This window comes from Pongo pygmaeus, chromosome 6 (assembly GCF_028885625.2).
Source record: "Pongo pygmaeus isolate AG05252 chromosome 6, NHGRI_mPonPyg2-v2.0_pri, whole genome shotgun sequence".
Lineage (NCBI taxonomy): Eukaryota > Metazoa > Chordata > Mammalia > Primates > Hominidae > Pongo > Pongo pygmaeus.
In genome coordinates, this window is record NC_072379.2 from 134,135,960 (window position 1) to 134,150,348 (window position 14,389).

Genomic DNA, 14,389 nt, shown 5'->3' on the forward strand with positions numbered 1-14,389 from the left:
CTGTATTCAGCAAGAGTCCTGTTAGGTCAGTTTCACCAGAATCTCTCTTACCCTGATGGCTCCACTTAGTAATTTTCTATTCACAGACCCCCACCCTGCTCCTTGGCTGTGAATTCCCACTGTGCACGCTGTATTCGGAATTGAGCCCAATCTCTCTCCCTGATGCAAGACTCCATTGCAGTGGTCCCTAAACCTATCAAGATAGTAGTCTTTACTGTGCTTTAATGAGTATCATTGACTAAGTTTTTCTTTAACAGAACCACCCCTTGCACATTTCTCCCCTTAAAACCTCTTTCCATAGCCAGCTGAAAAGAGCTATTTGAAGGGAGAGATGCTCCCCACCCCAGGCAGGGGTCAGGAATCTGAACTGTGTCATTTGCACAGATTGGAGTCAGCACCTGAAGCATTTGGGGGTTTGGGGGATTTTTTTTAACTGACAGCTAAACTGTTATTTATCATGTGAGGTAATGCACATGTCAGTCAGCTAGATTTAATTATTCTACATTGTCTGTATTCCACAATGTATACATACTTCAAAAGATTACGCTGAACTCCTAAAGCATTTAAACGGGGACTGGCTATGAGGCCCTCCCCATTCAAATGCTTCCCTCAACTCCCAGAAGACAGCCAAGGCCTGAGGCCGTGGAGCAGAAGAGGCAAATACCGGCAGGTATCTGAAGAGAGGGAGGAAGTGGGGAAGTGCACCTGCAAGGCTCTCAGTGCAGCCCTCCCCAGAGCTGAGGGTCAACACCTGGGCTGGGAACTGAGGCTGGGACTGGGAAAGAGGTTTTCTTCTATGCCGCCCTCAACCAAGACAATGCAAGAGTCTTGCTTGGGTTCTTAAGCAGACGCCAAGCAGGTCTATGGAAGGAGAGATAAGTGGAAGTTCCAACATGCTTTATTTGAGGACGAGCGCTCACCTGGGAGGGAGTAAGAGGTGGGATGGGAGGAGCATAGGGTTCAAATCTTCTTTGTGTCTCTGTGATCCTTAAAGCATCTCAGCAAGCTGTAGAGATGGTATTAAGGGGAGAGAAAACTTTGAGATGATGAGAGGAAACGTTAATACATTCTCACTCCAATGAAACCCATGACCACTTTTTAAATGTCCTACGGAGTCACTGGGTGAGATATGTAAGATCACTGTTCCAATACAGATGGGGAAAAATAATAAATAAAGAAGTCTTGGTTTTCTTCATTTGCAGGGAGGATTACCAGGGTAGAAATGGGTAAAAATCGGTAAATAACTATTTACTACTCTCTCTGGTGTTTTCTCATAATCAAGCCACTTAAATACCTCCCTACTTTCCCTCAACTCCCAGAACAGAGCCAAGGCTTTGGTACCAATTTCTTTGTGCTTTTCCTCAAGCAGGTAACTAGGAGTATCCCTATTCCAGCCTTGTGCCCCTAGAACTGGGCTGGAGCTCAGAGACTTAAAATGACTCATGGCAGCCGCCTTCTCCAGCTCAGTGATAAGGTCGCCCCTGCCAAGCACTGGAGACCAAAGCCCAGGCCCATCACTCCCATAGTGACTCCTCCCATAAGCTCTGTCTCAGCTGTGAAAGGCAAGAGGGAGAAGGGGAGTGAGTCTCTTGTTCCTCCTCACCTAGTGGGAGGATCTGCCTCTTCAAGGTCCCACTCCAGCCAGGGAGGAGAGGGCAGGCCTCAGGCAGGGTGTAGACACAGCTGGTTGACGCTCAGCTCAGCTACAGATCGGCTCAGCCACAGTTGGGCCGGCCTGAACCCCAGGTGCCCACCAGCAGCAACTTGGCCCCCTTGCTCTGACCTTCTCACCATTCGCCAGCAGTGGGTGCAGGCAGCCGTCACCTTTCCACAAAGATGTTCAGTTGGAGGAAGGAGAGGAGCCACCAAATGAAAAAGGTACAGGTTGAGCGTCCTTAACCCAAAGATCCAAAATCCAAAATGCTCCATAACCCAAAACTTTTTTTTTTTTTGAGTTGGGTTCTCCCAATGGCGTGATCTCAGCTCACTGCAACCTCCGCCTCCTGGGCTCAAGTGATTCTCCTGCCCCAGCCTCCAGAGTAGCTGGGATTACATGCACCTGCCACCATGCCTGGCTGATTTTGGTATTTTTAGTAGAGATGGGGTTTCACCATGTTGGCCAGGCTGGTCTTGAACTCCTGACCTTAAGTGATCCACCCACCTTGGCCTCCCAAAGTGCTGGGATTACAGATGTGAGCCACCGTGCCCAGCCCCAAAACTGTGAGCACCAATGTGACACCACAAGTAGAAAATACCACACCTGACCACAATCAATACTTTGTTTCATGTACAAAATTATTTAAAATACTATATAGAGTTACCTTCAGGCTACATGTATAAGGTATATATAAAACATGAATGAATTTCATGTTTAGACATGAGACCTACCAAGATACCTTATTATGTATATGTGCAAATATTCCAAAGTCTGAAAAAATCCAAAATCTGTAACACTCCTGTCCCAAGCACTTCAAATAAGAAACGCTTAGCCCGTCTTGGGAAACAGCAGCCACTGGATGGAAAGGGGCAGCCACTGGCAGAGGCCTCAGCCCCTGCCTTCATCCTGAGAATCTTCTGTAACAAAAGCTGCCAGCTTTCAGGGAAGAAAAAGAACTCTGTGGCCTTGACTTAAGCCCAGAGAAACAGGAACTGCCAAACCTTGTTACCCAGTGGAACAGACAGAGAGCTGACCTGGCTCCATGGCAAAGCAACAGGAGAGCCTGGAGAGGTTCAGTTCGGGGCCAGCAGAACCAGGCTGGGTGGGAGGGCTGTCACTGAAGCAAAGTGACACACATCCTAGAAAGAGACATCAGGGGACCACAAGAGTATTCTCTTTTTTTAAAAAAGAAAAAGAAAAATGGGCACATATATACAAAATACTGTCAATTTCTACTGGGCCAACACAGTAGCCACCGCAATGTTTCTCCTTCTTCCGGAGCTTTCCTCCCATAATCTCACGTGTACTCCTGGCAAAGCCACAATACCAGTCTCTGGGAAGCATATGCCACCTACTCCACGTGGGTCCCATTCCAGTCACCGCAGATGGAAGTGCCTGAGCCTCCTTGCCAGTCTTTCCCTGCAGAGTCACTGCACTGGCAGGGAGCTGGAGTGGAGCACCTGGTTTTCCCGTCCTACATCTCCTCCCCCCACCCCAGATAATACTGCTTCCTCGGGTGCCCCTTGGGGCAGGTCATCAGGCTTTATGGGCCAGGAGGGTGGTCAGCTTGATCTTGCCATCCATGGAGGCGGTAAGGCAGGTCCCACAGTCCATGGCAGTGCTCCAGTCCACGGTGACCACAGGGGCTCGGTGGCCACCCAGGCTCAAGCAGCTCTCCAGAACCTTCTCATCGCCACCCAGCTGCAAGAGGACAGGAAAGAGGAGGAGGTGTCAGCAAACACCACTTACACACACTTGATCCACTTTCAGTGTCCTACCTGAGGATGTGCCTGAGGCCAGGCACACATGCCCACCTTTCCAGGAAGTCTGTTTAACTTCTTGAACCAGGAAATGCTTTCACTTTCCCAACTACAGCTGGTCCATCTGAAGTGGAAAACAAGTCCCTGAGCGGCTCCTTAAAAAAAGGCATTTTCTCAGCTGCCTTGAACTTGCTGTGGGCTGGTGCCTCTTGCACACACACTGGTTGTTCTCACTACAGCATCACTTCTCACTACCTGACAGGTGCTCATGAATCTGCTTATTTGTTGAAGGTTCACGTCCCATACTGGGAATGCAAGCTGCAGGGGAGCAGGGCCTCGGGCAGCTGTCTCCTGCGGGGGGGCCAGCCTGCCGCACCCAGAACAGTGCTGGCCACGGGAGCCTTCAGTTAGTGCAGAAACATGGCTCTCCTCTGAACCCCAGCACTAGCTAGCCAGCAATCCTGTGTGATAGGGCACTAACGGGGAAGGGGAAGCTAGGAACGAACTGAATTGCTATCAGTACCACGATGTATAACATCTGTAAGCGGGAGACAACGCAGTATTCAGCCATCATAGAGAAAACACTTACAAAAACCATAAATTACATTGTTTATAGATTATAAAAGTGGGACCTGAAGTTCAATATATTCCTTAAGTAATTAGATCTCATTATTCACATTTAAAGAATTCTACGGAGGAAAATCTTTCAACCAACTAATTGGTCATACAGCAAGTCTGACTGTAAATCATACGAACTTATCAGATGAAATGACAAAGACTGCATGACTAAAAATAAAATACATACACACATATATCCATACAGAGAGCAAAGTACTGAACAGCCCACCAAAAATGCAACAAAAACAAACCTTTGGAGAATAAAATAAGATCAGGCGTGTAAATGGAAAGTGTCTTACAGTGTGTCTCCATTGGGAAATATCAGTTATAAGAAATGATGGAGCTAATTTTGAAGGAAAGGGCAAGGGCAACTGACAGAATCATGCTCCACAGAAAAGAGGAGCCTAACTGACAGTGAGCGCAGGTCCTGCCGTGCACACTTCAGGCTACAGTCTAGGAGGCTCCCACTTCCACCTCAGCACGTGCAGTGTCCCTTGCCTCACTGTGAGCTCTTGCTCACCTCTGCCCATGTGGGGCCCCAAGACCTGCTTTCCTCTCCATCTACCCAACAACTCCTCTTCGTCCTCTCCTCTTGGTTCCAAGGCCTCCAATCCACAGCCTCCCACCTCCCCCAAGGACTCAGTCCCCACTGAGACAGCTTTCTTCTCTCTGAGCTGCTCGACTCCGCATTGCTCTCCTTTGTTGGTACTGTGTCTCTTTCTGAGTATGCACCCCAAGAGAGCAGAGATCATTTTCCATATGTTCTTCATATACTCCTCAGTGCCTAGTCCAATGCCCAGCACAAAACTGCCATCCAAAACACATGCCCTTGACTGATCAATGAGCTGTGGCAGCAAGAGCTGCTGAGAATATCCCACCTTGAAGGCACAAACACCACCACTGGGCAAATAACTAAAAAGTATCACACAGGCTGAGAACGGACCCACTCGACACCAGACACAGGAGCTCAGGCTACGACACAAATCCCCATCACTAGTCTAGGTGATACCAGTAAAACAGAAGACACTTATACTTAAAAATACATGAAATAAGTTCTGACTTAAGAGCTAAAAAAACATGTAAACTGAGAGGCAAAAAACAATGTGGATAACTTACACTATGGCTTGACAAATCACACCCTCAAATTTCTGTCTGTAACATGGACTGGATATGTTAAAAAAAAAAATAGAAAGAATGAATAAGACCTACTATTTGATAGCACAACAGGGTGACCATAGTTAATAATAACTGTATATTTTAAAATCAAGAGTGTAATTGAATTGTTTGCAATGCAATGGATAAATGCTTGAGGGGATGAATGCCCCATTCTCCATGATGTGCTTATTTCACATTGCATGCCTTAATCAAAACATCTCATGTTCCCCATAAATATATATATCTATGGATGTACCCACAAAAATTAAAAATTTAAAACATTTTTTTTAAAACATGGACTGGAATATACTTGACCCATGGGACATTCAATAAATTAATTAATCTATACCAGATTAGAGTACTAAAATAAACAACCTAGTTGGGACCTGGTTGGGGGCATGTTCCTCCATCCCAACACTCCCCAACTCTTCTCCCTACTCCTGAGCGATTTCTGTAATAGGCTATTCCCAAGGAAAGAAGGCAGAGAAAGGGCAGAATCTGGTCAAGGATGAGCAGAGAGAATGGGGGTCTCATGCCCCGGTCCCATCTTTTCTAACCACCTGAGCTGCAGAGCAGCCCTGGCCAGGCCTGCAGCAAGGAAGCTCTAGGCCAAGCTTGTCTACCGTGCAGCCTGCGGGCCACATGCAGCCTAGGACGGCTTTGAATGAGGCCCAACACAAATTTGTGTTTTAAGAACATTATGAGATTTTTTTTGCGATTTTCTTTTCCTTTTCTTTTTTTTTTTTTTTTTTTTTTTTTTTCTTAGCTCAACGGCTATCATTAGTGTTAGTGTATTTTATGTGTGGCCCAAGACAATTCTTCTTCTTCCAACATGGCCCGAGGAAGGCAAAGGATTGGACACCTCTGCTCTAGGCACTGTCCATCCTTTGTCAAAGGCATCTCCACAGCCATGCAGCTCGGGGTAGAGGGCCACGCTCAGCAGCCATGGCCCAGACCTCCAGGGAGGAACCCCTGCCCACCACAATACCACCACCTCCCACCCCCAACCATCAGTTACCTTGTAGATGACGCCACCTGTGGCAGAACATGTCAGCATGTAATTGCCCTCCGAGTCAAAAGCGAACAGTCGGCCTCTGGGGACTTGAACCTGCTTGTAGCCGCTGTATCCAGACAGCACAAAGGGGCCTGTGGCGTCTGAGGGGAGGCTGTACTCGGATACCTTGAGGCCGCTCTTGTGGATGTTCCACTGGATGAACTGCAGTCACAGGGCACAAGCAGGGTGCTCGCAGCGGAGCTGGCCAATGCAGGCCTCGAGGAAGAGCCAGGACCCACCCCAGAGCAGAGGCTGGCGAGGACGACCCGCCTCCCCCAGCTACAGTGCTGACATCCTTGAAAAGCCTTTCAAGTGCCAGAGGCAGAAAAGCAGGCGAGAGGTTTACAGGTCCTATCTCTGGCCAACATGATTTAAGCATTTTTTAGGGAAGAAAATCTAGAAAAAGAGGCAGCAACCTCACATTAAAGTCCAACCCTTCTCTTTCCCTCTGGCCTGACCCTAGGAAAGGAAAAGGGACAGCAAGCGGCTTTGCCTGGATTCCTGGTCTCTCAAGCAGGAGGAATGCTTCAAGTGACCTATTATTATTATCAGAGTTAGACCCCAACTAGATTTTTCTGTCCTAGGAACAAGGTACAGAGGACAAAGGCCACATATATTTCCAGTGTTTCAGGTATATAATCAATTGAACACTGGGCGATGCCATTATAAACTCAAGCTTGTTATCGTAGCAGACATCATCCCTTAGCCTACCCCATGGACAGGATACTTGGCTGTGACCACCTCTTCACTGAGCATCCCACATAAGAAGGAAGTCGAGCTTTAATGTAAAAGCCCCTTCCTAAACTTTTCAAATGAAGAATTTATTTTGTAGTTACTCCTTTCAAGGGATAGACAGTGTCCAATCCCAAAGGTCCAGGCAGGCACACATGGAAAGCGCGTCCTTCTCCCATCTCTGTCCCTGCCAGCTCCCCCTCTGAGGCGGTCACTATTCCTAGTTCCTAACCCTCCACAGAGGGAATCTACCAGGGGCATGTACTTTTCCTTTTTTTCTGGCTTCTTGTTTACATCTTTGGGCTCTGCTGGGGTCTGTACGCATCTAAGAAGCTGTCCCCAGCCACTCAGCAAACTACACATCCATGAGTGGTCCTGGGACCACTCATTACCAAGCCCAGCAAAGCAAACTCAGCCCTAAATCCAGACCCCACAGATCCATCTATGGTAAGATGAGTAATTTTTGGTACTTCCTTTCATAAGGATAGCCAACTCCTGCTGAACTCACTAAAACCTCGCAAAGATTGTAAGACGAATTACTAGTTTATCCCTATTCTACAGATAACAAAGCTGCAAAAAGAGTCCCCAAGTCACAGAGCTAATAACAGGTATGGCCACAACCTGCAGCCGGCCCACATGTCATCCCGGTGCTCTCTTATCTGAATCCTGCGGCCGCCTACCTTCCCGTCCTCGCCGATGCTGTACACAGTGTTCTCATCATAGCTGAACTCCACAGAGTAGACCTCCCCGTAGTGGGCCCTCCAGCTCATCGCGCACTCGTGCTGCTGCATGTCTGAGGCAATGAGACACCACCATTCACATCCTGGCCAGGGCTCTGCAGAAGGAATCTACCTGCAGCAGGAGGCCCGCTCACCCTCTACTCAGGCTGACAGCTGTTCTGGAGGCCAAGGGCAGGCACCCAGGACCCAGTGAGCGCCATAAAGCTGCCCCTGCCCAAGAGGTCAGGCTGCTTCTGAGCCTCAGAGGCAGCTTCTTTCACCAGGTCAGAAGTGAGGCTCAGGAGTCCCTGGGGGGAGCTCATCTGGGGAGGCCTAAGTCTAGGAAGACACCCGAGAAACTGCCCTCTGTAACTTCCCCATGGGTGCCCTGGGAATCCCCTAAAAATACAATTGCCTTGCCCCAGCCCAGGCTCTGGGGATGTCTCCTGGGGACGGAGCCCAACCTGGGGATTTGTACACAGCATGCCAGGTGATTCTGATGTATGCCTCTGGTTAAGGAGCACCGTTCTGATGCTTTTGAGAATCAACTACCCACAGCAAGTGGGTAGGACAGCAGTACCCTTGTATGCCCTCTTGTATTTCACATGGGTGACAAGGACTCAGATGGAACAACTCAAGACTCAAGGACCGCTGAGCTCCACCCCCTCCCATGTCTATTGACACTAACTATGGGCGAGTTTATTACAGTGGGTGTTTTGAAAACGTTAACCAAAGTTAAGCTCTAGTACATGCATCTGAAGTCAGGGTTTTGCAAAAGCCTCTAGTCCAGCTGGCAAAAAAATCCAACACTGGCAAAAAAAATGCCTGGGAAATCTAAGGAGATCAAGGATTGCTATGAGCACACTTGCATACCAAACAGCCGGATAACACCATCAGCTGCCCCTGTGACCAGCAGGTTCCCGTTGTGATTGAAGGCTGTACAGTTGATAGCAATGGGTTCTGGATCCAGGGAGAACTGGAGCTATTGAAACAAAACAAAAATGCCAGTAGCAGATCTTCACTCAGCCCAGGCAAGCTGCTTATTCCAATGCAGACAGGTGCCCCAGACTGGGTTTTCCACCAGCTCCTCCCTTATGTAATCTGGAAATGTAGATCTGAGCCTTTGCCAAAGTGCTGTGCCAGTGACCTTCTGTGCTCTTTTGAGAACAAGGTCTCTATGCCTATACACTTCTGGTTTCCATAGAGAAATGATAATCCATGCTTGCTCCATTATAAAAGAAATAATACATATCTTAGCAACCTACACTTCGCCCCGAATGCATTCCAAGCAAATTCTCATTGAAAAGTCTTATGCCCTCAGAAAATAACACTTCATCAACTGCCTTTGATGACAGACAACACTAATAAACCTGCCCTATGGCTCCCCACAGAAACACTTAGAAATATAGTAGCAAACAAAACCACCTCATAGAACATAAGGTCTATTAATTACATAATTAATGAACACTATCATTTCAAACAATATGGAACCCTGGGAACACTAAATAATCCTCCTGAAATTAAAAATGCAAGATAGAATGTTATTTAAAATACACACAGAGTACTGAGCTAGCAAATAAAAGAATCCTCTAGGGCCACAACTAAGAGAAAGCAAGAACGCAGAGAACCAGCACACTCCAAAGCTGCCTTTCACTATGGGGAATTAATCAGATCCAGATGACTCAAGTTCCCATTCTGCTACCCATGAAGAGCTCAGGAGCCTGGAGACAACAATGTGTGATCTGCCCAAGGTCAGGCGATAAGAAACCATCACATGGAGCTGGGACTCCAAAGAGCTATACCTTCAGTGCAGGAATGAACTAGAAACAAACCTACTTCACAGAAAGGGATAACAAGAAAACTGACCTCCCTGCAAATTCATAACCACAAACTAGCCCTGACGTGGGAGGAACCTGGCAAAAATTAATGCAAATCCAAAGAAATGCACCTCCAACCCAAGCCTCAAAATATTCTCAGAGATACTGGACCAAGAAACACCATGATCACAATTCATAAGAAACAAGAAAATAAGGCAAAAGGAGCCAGCACCCACAGAAACAACAGAGCAGAATCAGACACACAAAGACTTCAGACATTAGATTTATAATGCAGAACATACAAGCACATTCAATTGTTCAACAAAATAAAATAAGGAATTGAAAATATGGGTAAAAATGAGAGACTATAAACACGACAAAGCAGGTTTTAAAAAATGAAGCTGAGCTTCTAAAAATGAGAAATACAATAACTGAAATTACCATCCTAATAGATGAAACAGAAGATTAGATATAGTAGAGGAGAGATTAGCAAACTGATAGATCTGAAAAAACTATTATCAAGAATGCAGCAAAGTGAAACAAAAAAGAGGAAGAGGCAAGTTCTAACACATATGGAATGGGAGTTCCAGAAGGCAAGAGATGATCAGAGAACCGCAATACTGGAAAAAATGATGACTGAGAATTTTCCAGAATTGAACAAAGACACAAATCCTCTGATTCAGAAAACAAATCCCAAGCAGAACTTTAAAAAAATAAATTTCAAAACTTAAAAACCAGAAAATCCACATCCAGAGAGCCAGATAAGAAGATTTTAAAAGCAGCCAGAGAGAAAAGACAACAAAGGAATGCCAATTACATGGAGAGCTAATGTCCCGGTCTCAGCAAATGCAGCTGGAGGATGGACCAAATCACAAAGTTAGGCAAGCAGTGTTCAGCCTGGAATACAAGAAGCTATTCTAGAAAAACACATATATTGTGGTTTATTCATATGGAGTCAGAAAACCCGCAAAACAAAAATTCAGTTGTTTAGGGATATATAGTAATTAACATGGTAAAGTAATTTTTTAAATGTAAGGCAGGCCGGGCGCAGTGGCTCATGCCTGTAATCCTAGCACTTTGGGAGCCCCAGGTGGGTGGATCACCTGAGGTCAGGAGTTCGAGACCTGGCCATTTCTACTAAAAATACAAAAAATTAGCTGGGTGTGGTGGTGGGCACCTGTAATCCCAGCGACTCAGGAGGTTGAGGAAGAAGAATTGCTTGAACTCAGGAGGCGGATGTTGTGCTGAGCCAAGATTGTGCCACTGCACTCCAGCCTGGGTGACAGAGCAAGACTCCGTCTCAAAAAAAAAAAGTAAAGCAACAGTATGACAAAATTCAAGATAGGTTCTCTCTGAAACGGAAAAAGACCAAGACTGGGAAGGGCTACACAAGAGCTAAAAAGTATTGGTGATGTTCTGTATAAACTGTGATGGGTCTGCAGGTGCTCACTGTACTGCTTTTCTTCTCATTATACTATACACCTATGATTTCAGTATGCTTTTGTATGTATTCAATGTCTAATTAAAAACTTGAAAATCACAAGTAAACATGAAATTGTAATAAGAACTTTGGAGGAAAATAAAGATGCTATGAGCTGAGAGGAACTGAATTAATCTGGTGGACAGGACAGTGGGCAGGGAGGGGCACGAGAGATAGGTCTAGAGTATGTCCCTGGAAATGCAGAGAAGTGATCAGACTGGAAACACACTGGCAGCATTTGCTTATGTACTGACTGTGTGAGCAGAGGGAAAAGGACAGGTCTGGGAAGAACCCCAATTTCTGTTGCGTTTTGTTTGTTTTTTTTTTTTTGAGACAGGGTCTCACTCTGTCACCCAGGCTGGAATGCAGTGGCACCACATCAGCTCACTGCAGCCACCACCTCCCAGGCTCAAGCAATTCTCTTGCCTCAGCCTCCCAAGTAGCTGGGACTACAAATGAGCACCACCACACATGGCTAATTTTTAAATTTTTTGTAGAGACAAGGGCTCACTACATTGCCCAGGCTGGACTTGAACTCCTGGCCTCAAGCAATCCACCTGCCTCAGCTTCCCAAAGTGCTGGGATTACAGGCATGAGCAACTGCTCCTGGCCAAGATCCCCAATTTCTAAGTGAGGCACATTTGCCAAAGTGAGGAAAATTATGAGGGGACGGATGGATGCGGCAAGAATTCGAGTGTGACCCTGACGGGCCTGAGAGGTCTGACAGACCCAAAGGGAACACAGACCACTTCTACAGGCAGATGCAGAACAGAACAAACTGAACATGTGGAACAGGAACCAACTGAAAGCAGGAGCCTTGAGTTTCCAGCAGCATCAGGAAACAATGTGTTCAACATAAAGGCCATATGACTTGTGAGCAGTGAAACGAATCATTTTAATAAGAAGTAGCACTGCCTTGGAAGGTGAGTTTAGCATCATTCAATCTCTCTGGGGCTCAGGGTGGCAGCTGCAGCATCTATTACTGTCTTGAAGGAAGGGGTTCTTGGCTCTGAGGTGGTGCCCAGGTCCCCTGGGAGCAAGTTCACAGGCTGTATGGTCACCTCGCTTCTTATGAATCTGCATATGTCCTTGCTACTGCTGGCTGCTGCTGCTATAATTCTCATACAATTTTAAGTTAACAGGACATCAGAGGGAGGCACGAGTCCTCTCCTAGAAAATCAACCACAGGGGCCCTCTGGTAGGTTCTGGGTGACTTCTAAGTTTGTGGCACAATTCTGAATGACATGTCACTAACAATCTGCCCAGTTGGAGTACACTACTTTTCAACACTAAAATCTTTATTAAAAATCTGAGGAGACCAAAGCAAAAAGAGGGAAGAGGCTCTTCAGAAACCCAGGGGAATGCAGAGTGTGTGCCTGGCCCCAGAGAGAGCCACAGGGCAGGCCCGTACCTGCTGCTTCATGGTTTTCGTGTCCCACAGCAGCAGCCTGCCAGGAACCTGGTTCATGCCCTTGCTGCCGATGTCTGGTGCTGAGAAGTCCACCTGGGAAGTGAGGCTCGGAGCTGCAGCCGAACAGACGAAAGAGGCCCCGTTGGGGCTGCACGCAAGAGACAGGATTCTGCAACACACATGGGCCTGGGTCAGACCCTCCACCTGCCCAGAGAGGGAGGGAGCACTTTGGTCCTGAGGCTGGATCCTGCACAGGAGATGAGGCACTAGGCTTGGGAAAGGACCAGCCCCGCGGACCACACTTGGCAGCCTGCGGCCTTGATGGTGGGGGGTAGGTTCCAGTTCACCTGGGCATGTTGTCGTTGATATTGATTTCACAGAGATTCTTCTTGGCTTCCGTGTCATAGAGACGCACCGTTCCCACACCACTGCCCAGCAAGAGCTGGAACGACAAGGGGCGGGAGGTGGGAAGGATACCATGGAGTGAGGCTGAGTCAGGGAGGATCTCCAGAGCGGGCGAGGCTGGGCAGGCTGCGGGGGTGAGGCCCCTCCTCTATTCATCCAGGCAGTTCAGGGGAAATCTGGCTACAATGAGCCTCACTTTAAAATTAAACAAAGACATGAGAGCTGACCTTGAACTTCTAAGCAAAACCACAAAAAGTATCTGTGGAATGGGAGAGACGTGTCACCTTGGACACATCTGGAAATGTTCTGGCTGGTGAATGAGGCCCTCTGATCCTCCCTTTCTTCAGTTTGAAACCCCAGCTGTTGGAACCCTTCCTTCCCACTCCTGGTCTGCCCAGCACCCCTTCCAGCGTACTGGCTTCGGCTGCCACGGGGCCTGGGTGACTCCCATTTGCCCTTTCAGGGGACCGCTCTGGCTCTGGGTCTGTAAAGACCTCCAGAAAAAAAAATAAAAGGGGTTATCCTTGACTTCAAGAACTTGTGACTTATTTGGTGAAAAGCTTCAAAGATAATAATAGTGCCAGAGGAAAGTGCCAGAAGCAGCCCAGGTCTGAGGGTGTCTCCCAGGAATATTAGGTAGAGTGTGACCTCGGCATTCACTTGGCAAACTGGCGCTGGCACAGGGCAAACCCTGAGGTCCTCATCCATGGGGATAATCCCTTCAGCTGCCAAAAATTATAGAAAAACAGGGTTTGCATCTTGGGCTATGTGGTATGATCCCCACAAATGAAGTAAAAGAAAAAACAGGAAGGCAATTTTACCTCCTTAACTACAAGTCCTATCTCAAATATAAAATCCAGAGGGAAGAACACTGTACTATTCCTGGGGACAATAAGACCCATGGGAACCACAAAATAGAACACCAGCCCCTCACCAGCGGAAGCCACTTCCCGTGGGGCCTGGCACGGGAGGACGCCCACTGAAACTGCAGCTGGAAACACAGCTGTTTGGAGGGACAGCAGTCAGGCAGGTGGTCCCCGGGGCAGACCACCACAGACAGGAAGAAGCCGTGTGTTCCAGGCCCCCTGCAGCTCATTTCAATCTGTCAATTTGGTAACCTCCCTGTCTTCCCACAACAGGAGCCTTCTGGGCCAGTCCTGGATGTGTGTCCCTGAATCCCCAAAAATGGAGGGAAGGGAAGGGAACCGGCTTGGCTGTCTTGACTCAGCCAGTGGAGAACCCTGGGGAATTCCTCCACTGAGCCAGCAGAGCGGGCCCCACAGGCCACCATTACTCACCAGTCTGTCCCGTTTGGTGGCCCATTCCAAAGATAGCAGCGGAGATTTGGAAATGGAGGACGCTTTGGTCTGCATGATGGGGTTGAAGGACCACACTTTGATGACCCCATCCACGTCTAAGCTGGCGACTCTCCTCCCAGAGCAATCCACTCTGAGATGAGAGAAAAGGGAGGCCTGTCAGCTGGCCTCTCAGTCCCCATCCTCTTCTGCTAATGCCAAGATGATCACTTTCCTGACTTCCTTACTGTTTTAAAAAAACAATCCCTAGAGGTCTACATTCAAA

General features: G+C 47.6%; 1 protein-coding gene across 3 annotated transcripts in view; it reads right to left on the reverse strand.

Moving 5' to 3' along the window:
• LOC129040290 (WD repeat-containing protein 91) overlaps positions 1 to 14,389 on the reverse strand; it is a 48,038-nt gene that overhangs the window by 17,311 nt on the left and 16,338 nt on the right. For 2 of the 3 annotated variants that reach the window (XM_063667860.1, XM_063667859.1), the window contains exons 9-16: positions 14,107 to 14,257; positions 12,751 to 12,845; positions 12,404 to 12,572; positions 8,569 to 8,677; positions 7,657 to 7,769; positions 6,209 to 6,406; positions 1,604 to 3,358; positions 921 to 1,006 (exon numbers count right to left, since the gene is read on the reverse strand). In XM_063667860.1, coding sequence (XP_063523930.1) covers positions 3,194 to 3,358; positions 6,209 to 6,406; positions 7,657 to 7,769; positions 8,569 to 8,677; positions 12,404 to 12,572; positions 12,751 to 12,845; positions 14,107 to 14,257 — 1,000 coding nt within the window. In that variant the 3' untranslated portion in view covers positions 921 to 1,006; positions 1,604 to 3,193. Of the gene's footprint in view, positions 1 to 920; positions 3,359 to 6,208; positions 6,407 to 7,656; positions 7,770 to 8,568; positions 8,678 to 12,403; positions 12,573 to 12,750; positions 12,846 to 14,106; positions 14,258 to 14,389 lie in introns of all 3 variants that reach the window. The other variant, XM_054494633.2, reaches the window with a different exon arrangement.